The sequence below is a fragment of the Haliotis rufescens genome, unplaced genomic scaffold, assembly GCF_023055435.1.
Source record: "Haliotis rufescens isolate VD_foot unplaced genomic scaffold, xgHalRufe1.0.p SCAF_7, whole genome shotgun sequence".
NCBI classification, from domain to species: domain Eukaryota; kingdom Metazoa; phylum Mollusca; class Gastropoda; order Lepetellida; family Haliotidae; genus Haliotis; species Haliotis rufescens.
This window is the reverse complement of record NW_025964361.1, coordinates 7,179,243-7,193,730: the sequence shown is the minus strand read 5'-3', so window position 1 is coordinate 7,193,730 and position 14,488 is coordinate 7,179,243. Positions and strand designations below refer to the sequence as shown.

The 14,488-nt window shown below is 42.2% G+C and overlaps 1 protein-coding gene across 1 annotated transcript in view; it reads left to right on the top strand.

Moving 5' to 3' along the window:
• Nucleotides 1-14,488, top strand: part of LOC124144492 (prolyl 4-hydroxylase subunit alpha-1-like) — a 33,799-nt gene that overhangs the window by 18,602 nt on the left and 709 nt on the right. Inside the window, exons 2-12 of the mRNA XM_046513914.2 lie at nucleotides 1,955-2,115; nucleotides 3,034-3,365; nucleotides 4,026-4,065; nucleotides 7,375-7,532; nucleotides 8,081-8,245; nucleotides 9,042-9,112; nucleotides 9,644-9,758; nucleotides 10,606-10,656; nucleotides 11,685-11,765; nucleotides 12,417-12,485; nucleotides 13,291-13,387. Of these exons, the coding sequence (XP_046369870.2) occupies nucleotides 1,955-2,115; nucleotides 3,034-3,365; nucleotides 4,026-4,065; nucleotides 7,375-7,532; nucleotides 8,081-8,245; nucleotides 9,042-9,112; nucleotides 9,644-9,758; nucleotides 10,606-10,656; nucleotides 11,685-11,765; nucleotides 12,417-12,485; nucleotides 13,291-13,387 (1,340 nt within the window). The remainder of the gene's footprint in view (nucleotides 1-1,954; nucleotides 2,116-3,033; nucleotides 3,366-4,025; nucleotides 4,066-7,374; nucleotides 7,533-8,080; nucleotides 8,246-9,041; nucleotides 9,113-9,643; nucleotides 9,759-10,605; nucleotides 10,657-11,684; nucleotides 11,766-12,416; nucleotides 12,486-13,290; nucleotides 13,388-14,488) is intronic.

The window sequence follows — 14,488 nt, the reverse complement described above, 5'->3', positions numbered from 1 at the left end:
CGACAACCACAAACCTGTTTACCTTCGGACGAGGGTCAAACACGGCTATATTTGCATTGTTTGCAGCCTCTGGCAACTAATTGCCTTTTCTTGCACAACATTGCCGTGTCGGGTTTAATTAAAGTTTGTCAATGTGTGTGATCGTACAGCAATCAATATAGATGAAATGCGGGCCTCATGCTACCTGATAGATTCAAGGTTCAAGGTTTTACCATTATTCGCTGCACAATAACTGGCACCGAGCGACAGACTTTGCCGCTACTGTTTGCTTACACCGGAGCATGCGTGCTTTTGAATAAGGATATATATCTATACAACGCCGGGTGTTGTACATGTTAAAGGTCCATTCCAATTACAACATCCAATTTTGCCTGGGGGCTATCTACACAATCTATATTAACTAATTCTGTTAATCCATTAATAGGCATATATCAAGATCATTCTATTCAATTTACATAAATGGTAAATGGATAACAAGCATATGTTTGTTTCTACACGTGGTTAGACAGTGTTCTTATTTAAAACAAATCAAATAAGTACTTGGCAGCCTATTATATCAAGATAGATATGCACTGGAGTTACCGTCAAAGGTATAAAAAGAATTTCTATTGGAGGGATCAATTAAGATAGGAACTAGACTCCGGGCAATTTTTAATTAAGTCAATTAGTAACAGACATTGTCTGAGTTTCATACATGGTTTGACTATGCAATGACCTTGAATGAATATTTACATCAGACCACGTAACAAAAATTTAGCTCTTAACCCTTTCCGTTTCACGCACACAAACCATCGCAAAGACACACACACGCATGCACGCATGCACGCATGCACGCACACATGCACATGGTACAGAGGGACGAAAGATTGCGGGTCTCGCAACACTCTGTTCTCCATGGGCGCTCGATGCACAATCAATGACGCAAATTGTCTCCGTTATGATTTATTAATAACACCTAGATCGAATACAAATCATCGATCTCATGGGATATAAAGTGCCTGAAAGAGGCACGCACGGTACTGATCTGATAGCATCTTCTCATGGGGGCGGTCGGGTAGCCTAGTGGTTAAAGCGTTCGCTCGTCACGCCCAATACCCGGGTTCGATTCACGACATGGGTACAATGTGTGAAGCTCATTTCTGGTGTCCCCCGCCGTGATATTGCTGGAATATTGCTAAAAGCGGCGTAAAACCATACTCACTCGTCTTCTCATGATGGTGCAACCGCGTGTTTGGTTCAGCGCGGCATATGCTCGACAACGTGTCTGGTCAGTTTTAGAAGAATAGGTTCACCTCTGTTTGGGCCGACACTTTTAGTATAATTTGTGTCCCTACCGTTTGGGTCGACACTTTTTATGCATTATGTGTGCCTACCGTTTGGGCGGACACTTTTAGTAAACTATGTGTGCCTCCTGTTTGGGCCGGCATTTTTGTATAATATGTGTGCCTACCGTTTGGGCCGACACTTTTAGTATACTATGTGTGCCTGCTGTTTGGGACTACACTTTTTTATATATTATGTGTGCCTACCGTTTGGGACGACACTTTTAGTAAACTATGTGTGCCTCCTGTTTGGGCCGACACTTTTAGTAAACTATGTGTGCCTACCGTTTGGGCCGGCACTTTAGTATACTATGTGTGCCTACCGTTTGGGCCGACACTTTTAGCATACTATTTGTGTTTTCTATCTGGGCCGACACCTTTAGGAAATGTGTGTACCTCTTGTCTCTCTCTCTATCACACTCACTCGCTCACTCACTCACTCACTCATTCACTCACGTACGCACGCACGCACGCACGCACGCACTCACTCACTCACTCACACACACACACACTCACTCACTCACTCACTCACTCACACACTCACACACTACCATCCACGCCGAGATCGATGCTTATCATTACTACGAGTTTGTTACTGCAACTTTCCATCATGCCAGAGGTATACCTTTCAGGTTCTTGTCATCCACGCGCCCCCTGAATCAACTAGCGTGCGACAACCCAGCTTACCTCGAGAATCCCGTCAACGGCTTCCGGTTCCTGTGGCGCCTTGTGGACGGATGGCAGAGAGCCACCAGGGTGCGCGGGGACTGTGACATCAGAGACGCTTCGATAAGTGAGTATATGTCAACCACTGGCACAAGACTTGATTGATGGCTGAGGACTGAGACATTAATCTCCAAGGCCGCTTATGCATACAAAACGCAAACGTCGGAAAAAAATCCCCATTTTCCTACGAAACACAAATTCCATTGGGGGTAAAATGCAAATAAGAGGTATATATTCTATGAATGAATCACTTAAAATCAGTAATGTCTCCAGGGCCCACTTGCACAAAGCGATCTTAGCGCTAAGACTATCTTAGCCTTTGTTAAAGTATGGGAGTTACGATCATTTTAGCGCTAAGATCGCTTTGTGCAAGTGGGCCCAGGTGTTCGTGTGAAGACATACAAGACATCTTTGATAGCCTTGCATGTTCCAGATATATTGCCCGATGTTAACATGTTTGGCATAAAATATTCTTTCGAAATACAAGTGTTAACGTCACACTATATTATGGTATTGGATAACGTATCATGTTTGATAAAGGTTGTATACTGACATGTCAGCAGTGGACGCTTACTCATAACGGTTTTTCGTTAATTGTTAGTATTTTGGTTATATCAAGGTGTATCGGGCTAATGTGAAAGACAAACCGAAATAAATGCATATCGGAAACGTTTCATACTAAGATGAATCCACGTTTCTACTAAGTTGAATCCTCGTTTCTACTAAGATGAATCCAAGTCAGACAATTAGTCATGCTCTGGAAATCAAACGTACGCCCAACCGACTACACTTCCGAACAGAGACTTTCGTCGCCTTAGACAACGTGGCCAACCGTCCCCCTCACCCAAAGAAAGAATCCATCACCCAATAACTAGGCGAATCCTCAGTACCACTGGTAGAAGCTTCGATATTTATAATCTTCATTATGTGTGCTTCTATTCTTGGGTTCATATAATAATAATAATTTACAATATAATTTGTTTAGGTTTTCTCAAGCAGATTCGTTCTTCCATCAACTCCGTGTCGTCGTGGCCTTCTCATGAAGACGTCACAGGGTCGGCGATAGCTCTCACAAAGTTGTTGCACACTTATGACCTTGACCCCGATGACGTTGCCAAAGGGAGATTACTCCACACTCAAACAACGCCTCTTGATGCAGATGAGCTCTTTGTTCTTGGAGAGGAAGTGCATCACCATCACACTGCACACGATGCCCGGATGTGGCTCAACATCTCCATTACAAGACTAGAAGAAATGCGCGATCAAGAAAGGCTACTGAAAGACGTACATCACAGACTAAGAGAGGTGGAAGAAAAGGTGAGCAAACATTTAAATAACGCTCGCCTCCTACTTGCAAATTAAACATGTGTCATGTTATCTAGCTTTTAACGAAAAATGTTGTCTTATGATTTGGAAAGGGTTTCGTCGCTTTTATTAATATGCATATTTAGGGCAGAAATTATTTCCCTGAAACGACAGACCGCATCCCATGTGCAGTGGATATAGCGTCCTCCCGGAGAAGGGACTCTCGGTGGTTTGATTCCCTGCCAGCGTCATACCCATAAACGATGGTACTTGTTACACTGCCCTGCATTAACGGGACAAAACAAGGACTGATCGGCCCGGAATCAGTATAATGTGTCTATGTGGGATATCCTATTTAAACTGTGGCTTGGCATCTCAGGGGGCTATAAATAGCACTATAAACACCGGCATAAGTCCAGACTAGTACAAGCAGCCACACACGTGTGCATCAGAGCGAAATAATATTTAACGCGACGTTAAACCCCATATTGGCTCACCTCACCTGAAGTGATGTTTTTAATGATAGAACAATTGGCGCGTCTACGGCGTTAAGCCTCTCGTGTTTTCGTGAACTTTTCTTTGTCTAGGCACTGGTATTGAAAAGACGAATCTCTCCGTAGAACATGCACATGAGGGTCAACTATGTATTTATAGTCTTTTGCGTTATTTCAGATCGAGGCGAAGAGATACAACGGTCACGTGGTCTCTGAAGGTAGAAATACCGTCTTCAATTTTTGCAATTTCTAATATAAAGAAATAACAATATGTGAGTGAGTATGGTTTTACGCCCATTTTAGCAATATTCCAGCAATATCACGGCGGGGGACGCCAGAAATGGGCTTCACACATTGTACCCATGTTGGGAATCGAACCCGGGTCTTCGGCGTGACGAGCGAACGCTTTAACCACTAGGCTACCCGACCGCCCCTAACAATATGTGAAAAGAGTTCCGAAAAGACTATGTATACTACTGGAAAATAGTTAAAGAACACCCGATCTTCAGTTTTTAATAGTTAATCTGCCATGACAGATTAACTACTAGTATTGTAATATATGATAATCGGGTATACTCTGAAAAGAAGTAACAGAAAACCGATCTTTGTATAGTACTATTATAGATAAGCTGCTTTGGCAGATTAACTAGTGCACTATGAAATGATCGGGTGCTCTTTAACTTCTTTTCAGTAGTATATATGACTGTCATCAGAACATGTATTATATTTAATGTGGTTGATCACCTTTCGGAGGAAAGTGCTTATCGCAAGTCCCACTCAGCCGGCAGACTGAGTGGATTAGAGTACATGCATCAGTTCCGGCTTTAGTCTGTATTTGACGTGTTGTGTCTGAAGGGTGAACACCTAGGAATGATCGTTGTTAGTCTGCCCCTGTCGGCCTTTACAGGGCTGGTGTATCCAACTGTGTGAATTCAATTTATCAATACCAACCTCGCAGCTAATTTTACTTATACTCGTGTAAAGAACACACAATATCACCAATTACAAATTAGTGAACTTATTCATAAAGCATTAACTGTTTCAATGCAACATGGCAAATGCTAGGTGTCCCCGTCGTGATATTGCTGGAATGTAGCTAGAAGCGGTATAAAGCCATACTCACTCACTAGAGCTTCAAATGACTTTTTGTGTGTGAAGGGCAGATAAAATCAGTTGAGGAATATCTTAATGCAGTATCGTAGATTACCGGTTTTGATGTAAGATGTCGAATATGTTGATGTGTTGAAAAATAATTATTTTTAAAAGTTTTGCATAAAGAAATACGATAAAAGTATCCACTGTTTTCAGTAATCTTCTTATACCTCAGTGTCTTTGTAAAGTCTGAAATGTATGGTATGTATCTGAAATTTACAATTGAGTGAGTGAGTGAGTTGGGTTTAACGCCGCTTTTAACATTATTCAAGTTATATCACGGCGTGTCAGCTTAATGTGGGAGGAAAGTCCGAAGTCGTGCAGGTCTCAGACGTTTACCACTTCGGTGAAACCCACGAGCACGGGTATGGTGCTGACAAACCTAGAAACATAATCGGGGCGAACCGGGATTCGAACACACAATCATAGGTTTCTGGCGTGCCCAAGGGACGCAACTCTGCACAGCGAATCGCGGCGCCTTAGACGACTGGGCCACCCGTGCCCCCTGAAACTTTACAAAGACGAGTAGGAAACTGTATAATAGTAAACGTCTGAACTGCCATCTTGTTATGTTCAGACCACAGTCGGTCGGTCTTTGATGCTGTTGCGTAAAACAACATATAGGAAAGCCTATGCAAGGGCGGATCCAGCATATTTAAAAGAGGGGGTCCAAAATATCAAAATCATCTCTCAGATAATTTTACTGCCTACAACATACTACATTTGTTTTTCAAAGGTGTTTGTGTTGTGTGTGTGTGTGTGTGTGTGTGTGTGTGTGTGTGTGTGTGTGTGTGTGTGTGTGTGTGTGTGTGTGTGTGTGTGTGTGTGTGTGTGTGGTGGGGGTGTGGTGTGGGGGGGGGGGGGGGGGACGCCCTAGGCCCAACCTCTGGGTCCGCCTATGCTATTTTTATCACAGGGAGCAGGGCGAGCAAGTTCTTTTCGTCTTCATCACGACGTTTTACGGCAATTCTTGCTCCTCCATCAGGTGAATGCTGAGTAAGTGCATAGAGTTAATACTTACTGAACTTTCACTTGATGAAGGAGCAAGAAGTAGTTCTGAAACGTCGTGATAAAGAATAAAATAAGTTGCTATCCATTAAAAGTGTCATGTATTCATGGCCTCCCAGCTCCTAAATGCCTATAACAGACTTACGAATATAATGATCAGGGCCCCGTTCCACAAAGCCATCTTAGCGCTAAGGTGATCGTAACTCCCATACTTTAACACTGGTTTACGACAATCATAGCGCTAAAATCGCTTTCTGGAACGGTGCCCAGGTGGTTATAATGTAACCTTTCTGAATATTTCACAGCGGTTTGGGCTGTCAATCTTGGTTTGCCTGACTCTGACACAATTCTTTACACGCTGTTGTGATGCAGCAGGAATATTGCATTCGTCACCACTCGCCCCTTCCCGTAACCTGCAAGAAGACTCGTCCCCACCAATCAGAATGCGCGTATGATTTCAAGTTCTTCGTCAAAGAATCCCTCAGATATAATTTTTGATTTTACTTATGTCTTGCATCTACAAATATACCCCATTCGGCTTGTCCCGGAATAACACGAGCTGGTCACGAATGGGAATATTGCTGACTGCGGCGTTAAATATGCTTAGATATGTACCGATACCAGCCTTCTCTGTGTTTATTTGGTAGACTCGCTTACGCCTCGTTAATTGAGTATTTGTTTACGGCTTACGACTGAGTGATTGAAAAGTGCCGGATTACTGAGAGGTATTTTCTATGTTAATTGGTAATTGTGACTATCAAACATTACCGGAACGTGGAATACAAGAAAGGAGGAATTACACACAGATTGTTTTATGGCATTATCACTACACTCTGCTGGGACCGATGTATAATGTCGTATTAGACAAAGGCCTGTTTAGACACCGTCAGGGGGCACGGATGGGCCAGTCGTCTAAGGCGCCGCGATTCGCTGTGCAGAGTTGCGTCCCTTGGGCACGCCAGAAACCTATGATTGTGGGTTCGAATCCCGGTTCGCCCCGATTATGTTTCTAGGTTTGTCAGCACCATACCCGTGCTCGTGGGTTTCACCGAAGTGGTAAACGTCTGAGACCTGCATCACTTCGGGCTTTCCTCCCACATTAAGCCGACACGCCGCTGTAAAACTGGAATAATGTTAAAAGCGGCGTTAAACCCAACTCACTCACTAGACACCGTCAACTGTATATAACTTACTATTTTGAAACTTCTTGAAAGTTTTGCTTTTTAATCAAGTGATGAAATCTGATGAAGAGTCACAAAGATATGAAAATGTGTTAAAATAATTATGAGCATATTTTAGGGAACGAAATAAATGGACACGTATTTGTTGTGGAAATAGTAAAAAGTATCAAAATTGTCCACTTCCAGCCCCTGACATCCTCTTCACAGTCGGTTATGAAGAGCTGGATGAAGATGATGGTGAAGGGGATGTGCATTTGCCCGTGTTGCCAAGCAACAAAACGGCTCGGCCAGTCAGAGGATTTTATCAGTCGGCATATGAAGATCTTTGTCGTCAGGACCGTAAGGTGAAGAGAATTTTCAGTTGCCATGGTTTCCGATCATGTTCAGTGACGGAAAATATCATCTATAATTAAAAAAGAAAAATAATAATTAGATTTCCACGGCCCCCTTCGCAAATAATGTAAACAATGTCACAGTTGGCGTGAACTAGCCAATCAACAAGAAGCAACTATTGTATCGCTCAGTTCGAATAACTAGAAGTAATTATACCGAGGCCCTTGAACCTATGGGTAATATTGAAGAGTTCTGAAAATATTAAAATCGGATCTAAATAGCAACTGTTCCATAAGGAAAAGCACACATCACGAATAGTTGTCTATTTTCTCTACGTTTTATTAGACGGAACCCAGTCAGTAGACTGACACAGGGAACACGTGTCACCATGCGGCCTTTTCCGGAATCGAACGCATGTGGGTGATATTTATCTAGAGCCAGATTAGAGGAAGACAAAAACAAACATGGAATCGACACAGATTTTACTCCCCTTCGGACTTCGGGTATTGATTATACGTCTGCTTCGTGTGTTCATTCACAATTTATTTTTGTTACCCAGAGCCCAAGAGAAATTTCCGATCTCGCCTGCTGGTATCAACAGACAGCCATTCCTTACTTGAAGGTCAAGGTTGAACACCTTCACCTCGACCCTGCCATTTTGATGTACCATGACGTCATCAGCGATAGTGAAATAGACGCAGTGAAAAATGTATCAATGAGGCTGGTATGTGTTTGTTTGTGCTGGTATGTGTAGATGTTTGTTTTAAATGCCAATTATTTGACAGCGGCCTGTAAATAATTGAGTATGGCACGCACTTGCCTGACCATCAGATCCCTTAAGTCGCTTCGTACAACCAGCATAGGTTACCCGGAGTCCCTCGACTGTGTATGATTGTGCATCAAACACAGTTGCTTTTGAATTTCTAAAAGGAAGTAATTGAGCAGCCCTTTCACAGACGTCTCACGTGCAGACTTCGGTAACACAAACCCAGGGTAATATACAATGTTTACAAATGAATTGTTTGTTTTGCGGTATACCTTTAACCAAGTAGTTGTACATCCGGCTTGTGCAAGAAGGGAGCCCCATTTTTGCCATATGTAGGCCACGTGTTTCTTCAGGTCTTCCTGCCTATGGTATGACTCGATGACTATCTTTAAAATCATAACCGCAAGGTCTGCTAATTGGTCTAAGCTTAATCCCCTCCCTTTTATTTCGGGGTGTTGTACGTTGCGTGTACAGGAAGGGAATTTCATTTTTGCCATATGTAGGCCACGTGTTACTTTTCCTGCCTTTTGTTATGACTCGATGACTATCTTTAAAATCCTAAAATCATAACCGCAAGGTCTTCTTATTTGTGCAAGCATAATCACCACCCATCCCAACACAACCCAACCCTTTTTCTACTTCGGGGAGAGTTTACTGTTTCAGACGAACAATTGCCATATTGCTTTTGCATGAATAATATTTCTCCGCATATACGGTGAATAACTTAACATGATTCGTCTCGTTCTCGTTCAAGTTGAAGCGGTCATTGTTGGGTAAACCAGACGGTTCAGGTCACGAGGGCATGAACGAGAGGATAAGTCAAAGGTCAGTGACGAGATGTGAGCAGGGTCATTTGACCATTCATAGCAAATACCACACACCGTTGTGTTGTCACATTGTACAGTGAATGAGTGAGTGAGTGAGTTGGGTTTAACGCAGTTGTGTTTTAACAATATTCCAGTTATATCACGGCGTGTCAGCTTAATGTGGGAGGAAAGCCCGAAGTGATGCAGGTCTCAGACGTTTACCACTTCGGTGACCCCCACGAGCACGGGTATTGTGCTGACAGACCTAGAAACATAATTGGCGCGAACCTGGATTCGAACACACAATCATAGGTTTCTGGCGTGCCCAAGGGACACAACTCTGCACAGCGAATCGCGGCGCCTTAGACGACTGGGCCACCCATGCCCCCACATTTAACAGTTCTATATACACCGTTTGTTCATTTATGAGAGAGACCACGGGCTCTCACTGCATGTATATGTTTTCTGAGTTGTGTTTTGAGTTATGATCATACGATTATTACACTATGTTGTTATTTTTAAAGCCCCACTTTGACTATTACTTTAACAGTGCATGGGTATTTGATGACTTGGAAGTGACGTCACGGCTTTCTCGGCGCATTCAGTTGTTCACGGGTTTAAGCACGAGACTTCAAAGGATATACAGTCACGCCGAGGCTTTTCAGGTAGGAAGAGTTTTGTCTGTTACACTAACTCAGCAAGCGAATTGATTTTAACGTTGCCTTTAAAAGTACTTCAATTATAACATACCCAAACTCAAGTGTGACGCATGCGGTAGGCGTTTGCTCCTTAAGTGAAAACAAAGAACTCTGGTCTGGTTCTGATGAACCAAGGATCATAAACGGATCGGAGATGCTGGGATTCGAACTCATTGCCAAACGGATCATGGCATGACTTAGATGACAAATTACAACGGAACAACGAACAACGAATTAAAATGCATTATTCATAAATCAGTAATACAAAAATCCAAAAAAGTTTTCCGTTACTGCCATTGAATGCATCGCTAAAGAAGGACTTAACGTTTTGTTTGTTTGTTGTTTAACGCCGCACTCAGCAATATTCCACCTGTATGACGGCCGTCTGTAAAAATTCGAATCTGGACCAGACAATCCAGTGATTGACATCATGGGCATCGATCCACGCAATTTGGATATGATGACATGCATTAACCAAGTCAGCGAGCCTTACCACCATATCCCGTTAGTTGCCTCTTACGACAAGCATCGCCGCCTTTTACGGCAAGCATGGGTTGCTGAAGACCTTTTCTACGCCGGATCTAACGTCAAGACCATAGACGGCGAATATTGACATTGATCCTTTTGTAGCGTGATCAGTACAACAGCTCGTCTGCTGGCAATAGAACCGTAGTCATGATCTTATCATATGGTTTGTACAGATATTTAAAAAAGATTGTCAGTAAGGCCTTGACCTCTTCTGTTGACGCTGCCGTTTCCAAGTGTAAAGGTCAGTGCGCACACGTATACATGTTCATTATTGCCTTCTGCGCAGGTGGTCAACTACGGTCTGGGAGGTCTCTACGAACCTCACGAGGACTCCGTGGTAAGTGGCTGTTTGTGTTCACGTGTTCTACTTGTTATGGCATATCAGGTTATATTCATTGTAATAATATCCACAAAGGTTTCGTAGCGCTACGACAGTGGTAATTCTATGTTAGACTAAAGAGTACCAGTTTCTGCTCACGTGTGAACTTATTGTCATCATATCAAGTTCATATTTGTTATATGATGAAACTGCCAAGGGTCGCGATTCACAAAGTGTTCGTAGCGCTACGGCAGTCGTAAGTATAGAGTTACGACAGTCGTAAAGATACGAACACTTTGTACATCGGGTCCCATCTGACTCTGGAACAAATGCTACTTCGCTTTTAAAACTAGTACTGATTAACCTCATTAAACATTATGATGGACACGCGGAATTTAAGCATGTTCATTTTCTGAACATCCCATTTTAGATGTGTGAAAGTGGTAACTAGCATCAATGCATTCATAAACGTGCACAAATATGTAAATACCAATATGACCGACATCAACTCGAAAAACAGTCATAACATAAGGTCAATGTTCAAACACAAATATATCATTAACGTTAATTCTTTTTCACAGAAGTAAAACATACTTTAGCTGCACTGACGTTTATTGTTGAGCACGATCCAGACAAAAGATTTCTTTCTAAAAAAAAAGATAAAAAAAGAGTCTAATCGAGGGTCCACGATATGAATGTGTATGTCAATCATAACATACTACCTAACGGTGAAAGGAAGCACTTACCTTTTTACTCAACCCGTGAAGATCCGGGTTAGAATAGGTCTTCACTAACCTGTGCTTGCCGTAAAAGGCGACGATGCTTGTCGTTAAAGGCGACTGATGGGATCGGGTGGTCAGACTCGCTGACTTGGTTGATGCATGCCATCGTATCCCAATTGCGAGGATTGATGCTCATGATGTCAATCACTAGATTGTCTGGTCCAGACTCGATTATTGTTCAGACTGCCGTCATATAGCTGGAATATTGCTGAGTGCGGCGTTAAACAACAAACAAACTTATTTACTCAACCTGTTGTATTTCAGCGGATGTACCGGAAGCTGGGATACGAAAAGTCTCCGTCAGTCCGCCATTCTGGTGACCGGCTTGCTACGTGGCTGTTCTATGTAAGTCTCATCCTTAATAAACTCTTACTTTATCGCGGTGATGACGCTGTGAAAAATATAATCATCATGCAGATAGATATTTCGCAAATATGATGACTGTTTTGTGATTTCAAGGCACACATCCACGGTTTTCTAGAATGGAAAAACAACTATGACATATATGCTTTTTTCTGCCGTTAGTCACGGAATTGGGACTGTGTCCTAAGTCTCTGAGCAGAGTTGCGTCCCTTAGCCATTCTAGGATACACTGATCCTGGATCGGATCCCAGATTCACCCCGATTATGATACATGGTTGGATTCTTGAAAAACAGTAGCTTTGTACTGCCCCCCTTCACTAGCCGACATCTGTTCACCGATACTATACAAATAGTAACAGCGGTCGAGACGGTAGCCTCGACCCCTTGGTGTTTACAGCTGACAAAATACATATTCAAGCAAAACATCTACCGTACTTAAAGGTAATTTGGAAACAAGGGAGTATAAATAAGTCTACGATAATCTGGGTATGTGAAAAAAAAAAGTTCAAAATAGCATCAAACTCTATTAGATCGTTATTGTTTATTGAAACCAACCCTTGTACATGAGATAGTATATTGCTACGATATCGCAGCTGCATGTATGTCCGTCACTATTATGTATTTTGTGTACAGATGAGCGACGTACCAGCAGGGGGAGCCACGGTCTTCCCTCTCATCAATACACGTGTTCCAGTAACCAAGGTAACAAACCTGTGCCCCTGCCCCAATCTCATTAAAATCAGATCTTAGGCCTTTCTACGCTAAACAAAGATCTGAGGACATCCCATTACAGGTCACGACAGAACGACCTACCGCGAACATTGACCGACCAATAAAATGACTAACAAGAAGTCGACATTAACCAATCAGAAAGCAGCTTGCAGTAATTCCCAACGACTATGCAACGTATTTTCTGTTCAAATGTGTCTCTTATTGAAGCGAGAGTCAGTCGTACAGGCCATTACTGTCGTTGGAATGTCCCCAGATCTTTGTTTAGGGCTCAGTAACACATTCAGGATTTTTACTGTTGTCCTTGATAGGACCATTCCCGATTCAAATTTGTCAAAAGTCTGATCAAGATCCTGTGATTCGTGGCGGAAATTCACAAACAATCAGATATTGTTCAGGAAGCGTCCCGATTCAGCCGTCTCCAGCCGAATTCGTCCAGATTCTCCCGTTCTCCCGATCTGATTTTAAGTAAGATTGCTTGTCGCTTTGACGTTCTTGCGAATTAACAAGGGAACCATAGAGGTCGACCAGTTGATATTGTGTGGGGTGTCATTTGCTCGTGATAATGTTGAGAAGACATAATTTGTCTACAGACTTTCACACAATACACTTTTCACTGGCCATTCTAGATGTTCTGAGAAATAAAGTGCTCCACTTCCCCTTTCGGAGAAAATAATTGTATCATGTCTTAAAGCGCTGGCTAAAGGTGTGTTGTTTTTTTTGTCTCAAACACAAATTCTATGCCAGGGTTAGATTAACGTGCCAGTATTTTCCGCAGGGCGCAGCGGCGTTCTGGTATAACCTGCACCGGAACGGTAAACCGGATCTGAGGACTATACACGCCGGATGCCCGGTTCTTATCGGGGATAAGTGGAGTAAGTACATTTAGTTATCGGGGAATAGTGGAGTAAGTACATTTAGTTATCGGGGAATAGTGGAGTAAGTACATTTAGTTATCGGGGAATAGTGGAGTAAGTACATTTAGTTATCGGGGAATAGTGGAGTAAGTACATTTAGTTATCGGGGAATAGTGGAGTAAGTACATTTAGTTATCGGGGAATTGTGGAGTAAGTACATTTAGTTATCGGGGAATTGTGGAGTAAGTACATTTAGTTATCGGGGAATTGTGGAGTAAGTACATTTAGTTATCGGGTAAAAGGAGTACGTACATATATTGATCGGGGATACGTGGAGTAAGTCAGTACACTTATTTAGTGGGGATAAGTGGAGTAAGTCGATATATAGATTGGGAATCAATGGAGTAAGTACACTTATTTATCGGGAACAAGTGAAGTAAATACACTTATTTATCGGTGACAAGTGAAGTAAGTACACTTAATCATCGGGGTTAAGTGAAATACGTACATATACTTATCAGGGATAAGTGGAGTACGTTCATGTATTGATTGGGGATAAGTAGAGTAAGTGCACTTATTTAGTGGAGACAAGTGGAGTAAATACACTTATTTATCGGGGACAAGTGGAGTAAGTACACTTATTTATTGGGGATAAGCGAAGTAAGTACACTTATTTATCGGGGACAAGTGGAGTAAGTACACTTATTTATCGGGGACAAGTGGAATAAGTACACTTATTTATCGGGGATAAGCGAAGTAAGTACATATATTGATTGTGGATCAATGGAGTAAGTACACTTATTTATCGGGGACAAGTAGAGTAAATACACTTATGTATCGGTGACAAGTGAAGTAAGTACACTTATTTATCGGGGACAAGTGGAATAAGTACACTTATTTATCGGGGATAAGCGAAGTAAGTACATATATTGATTGTGGATCAATGGAGTAAGTACACTTATTTATCGGGGACAAGTAGAGTAAATACACTTATGTATCGGTGACAAGTGAAGTAAGTACACTTATTTATCGGGGGTAAGTGAAATATGTACACATACTTATCGGGGATAAGTGGAGTACGTTCATGTATTGATTGGGGATAAGTAGAGTAAGTACACT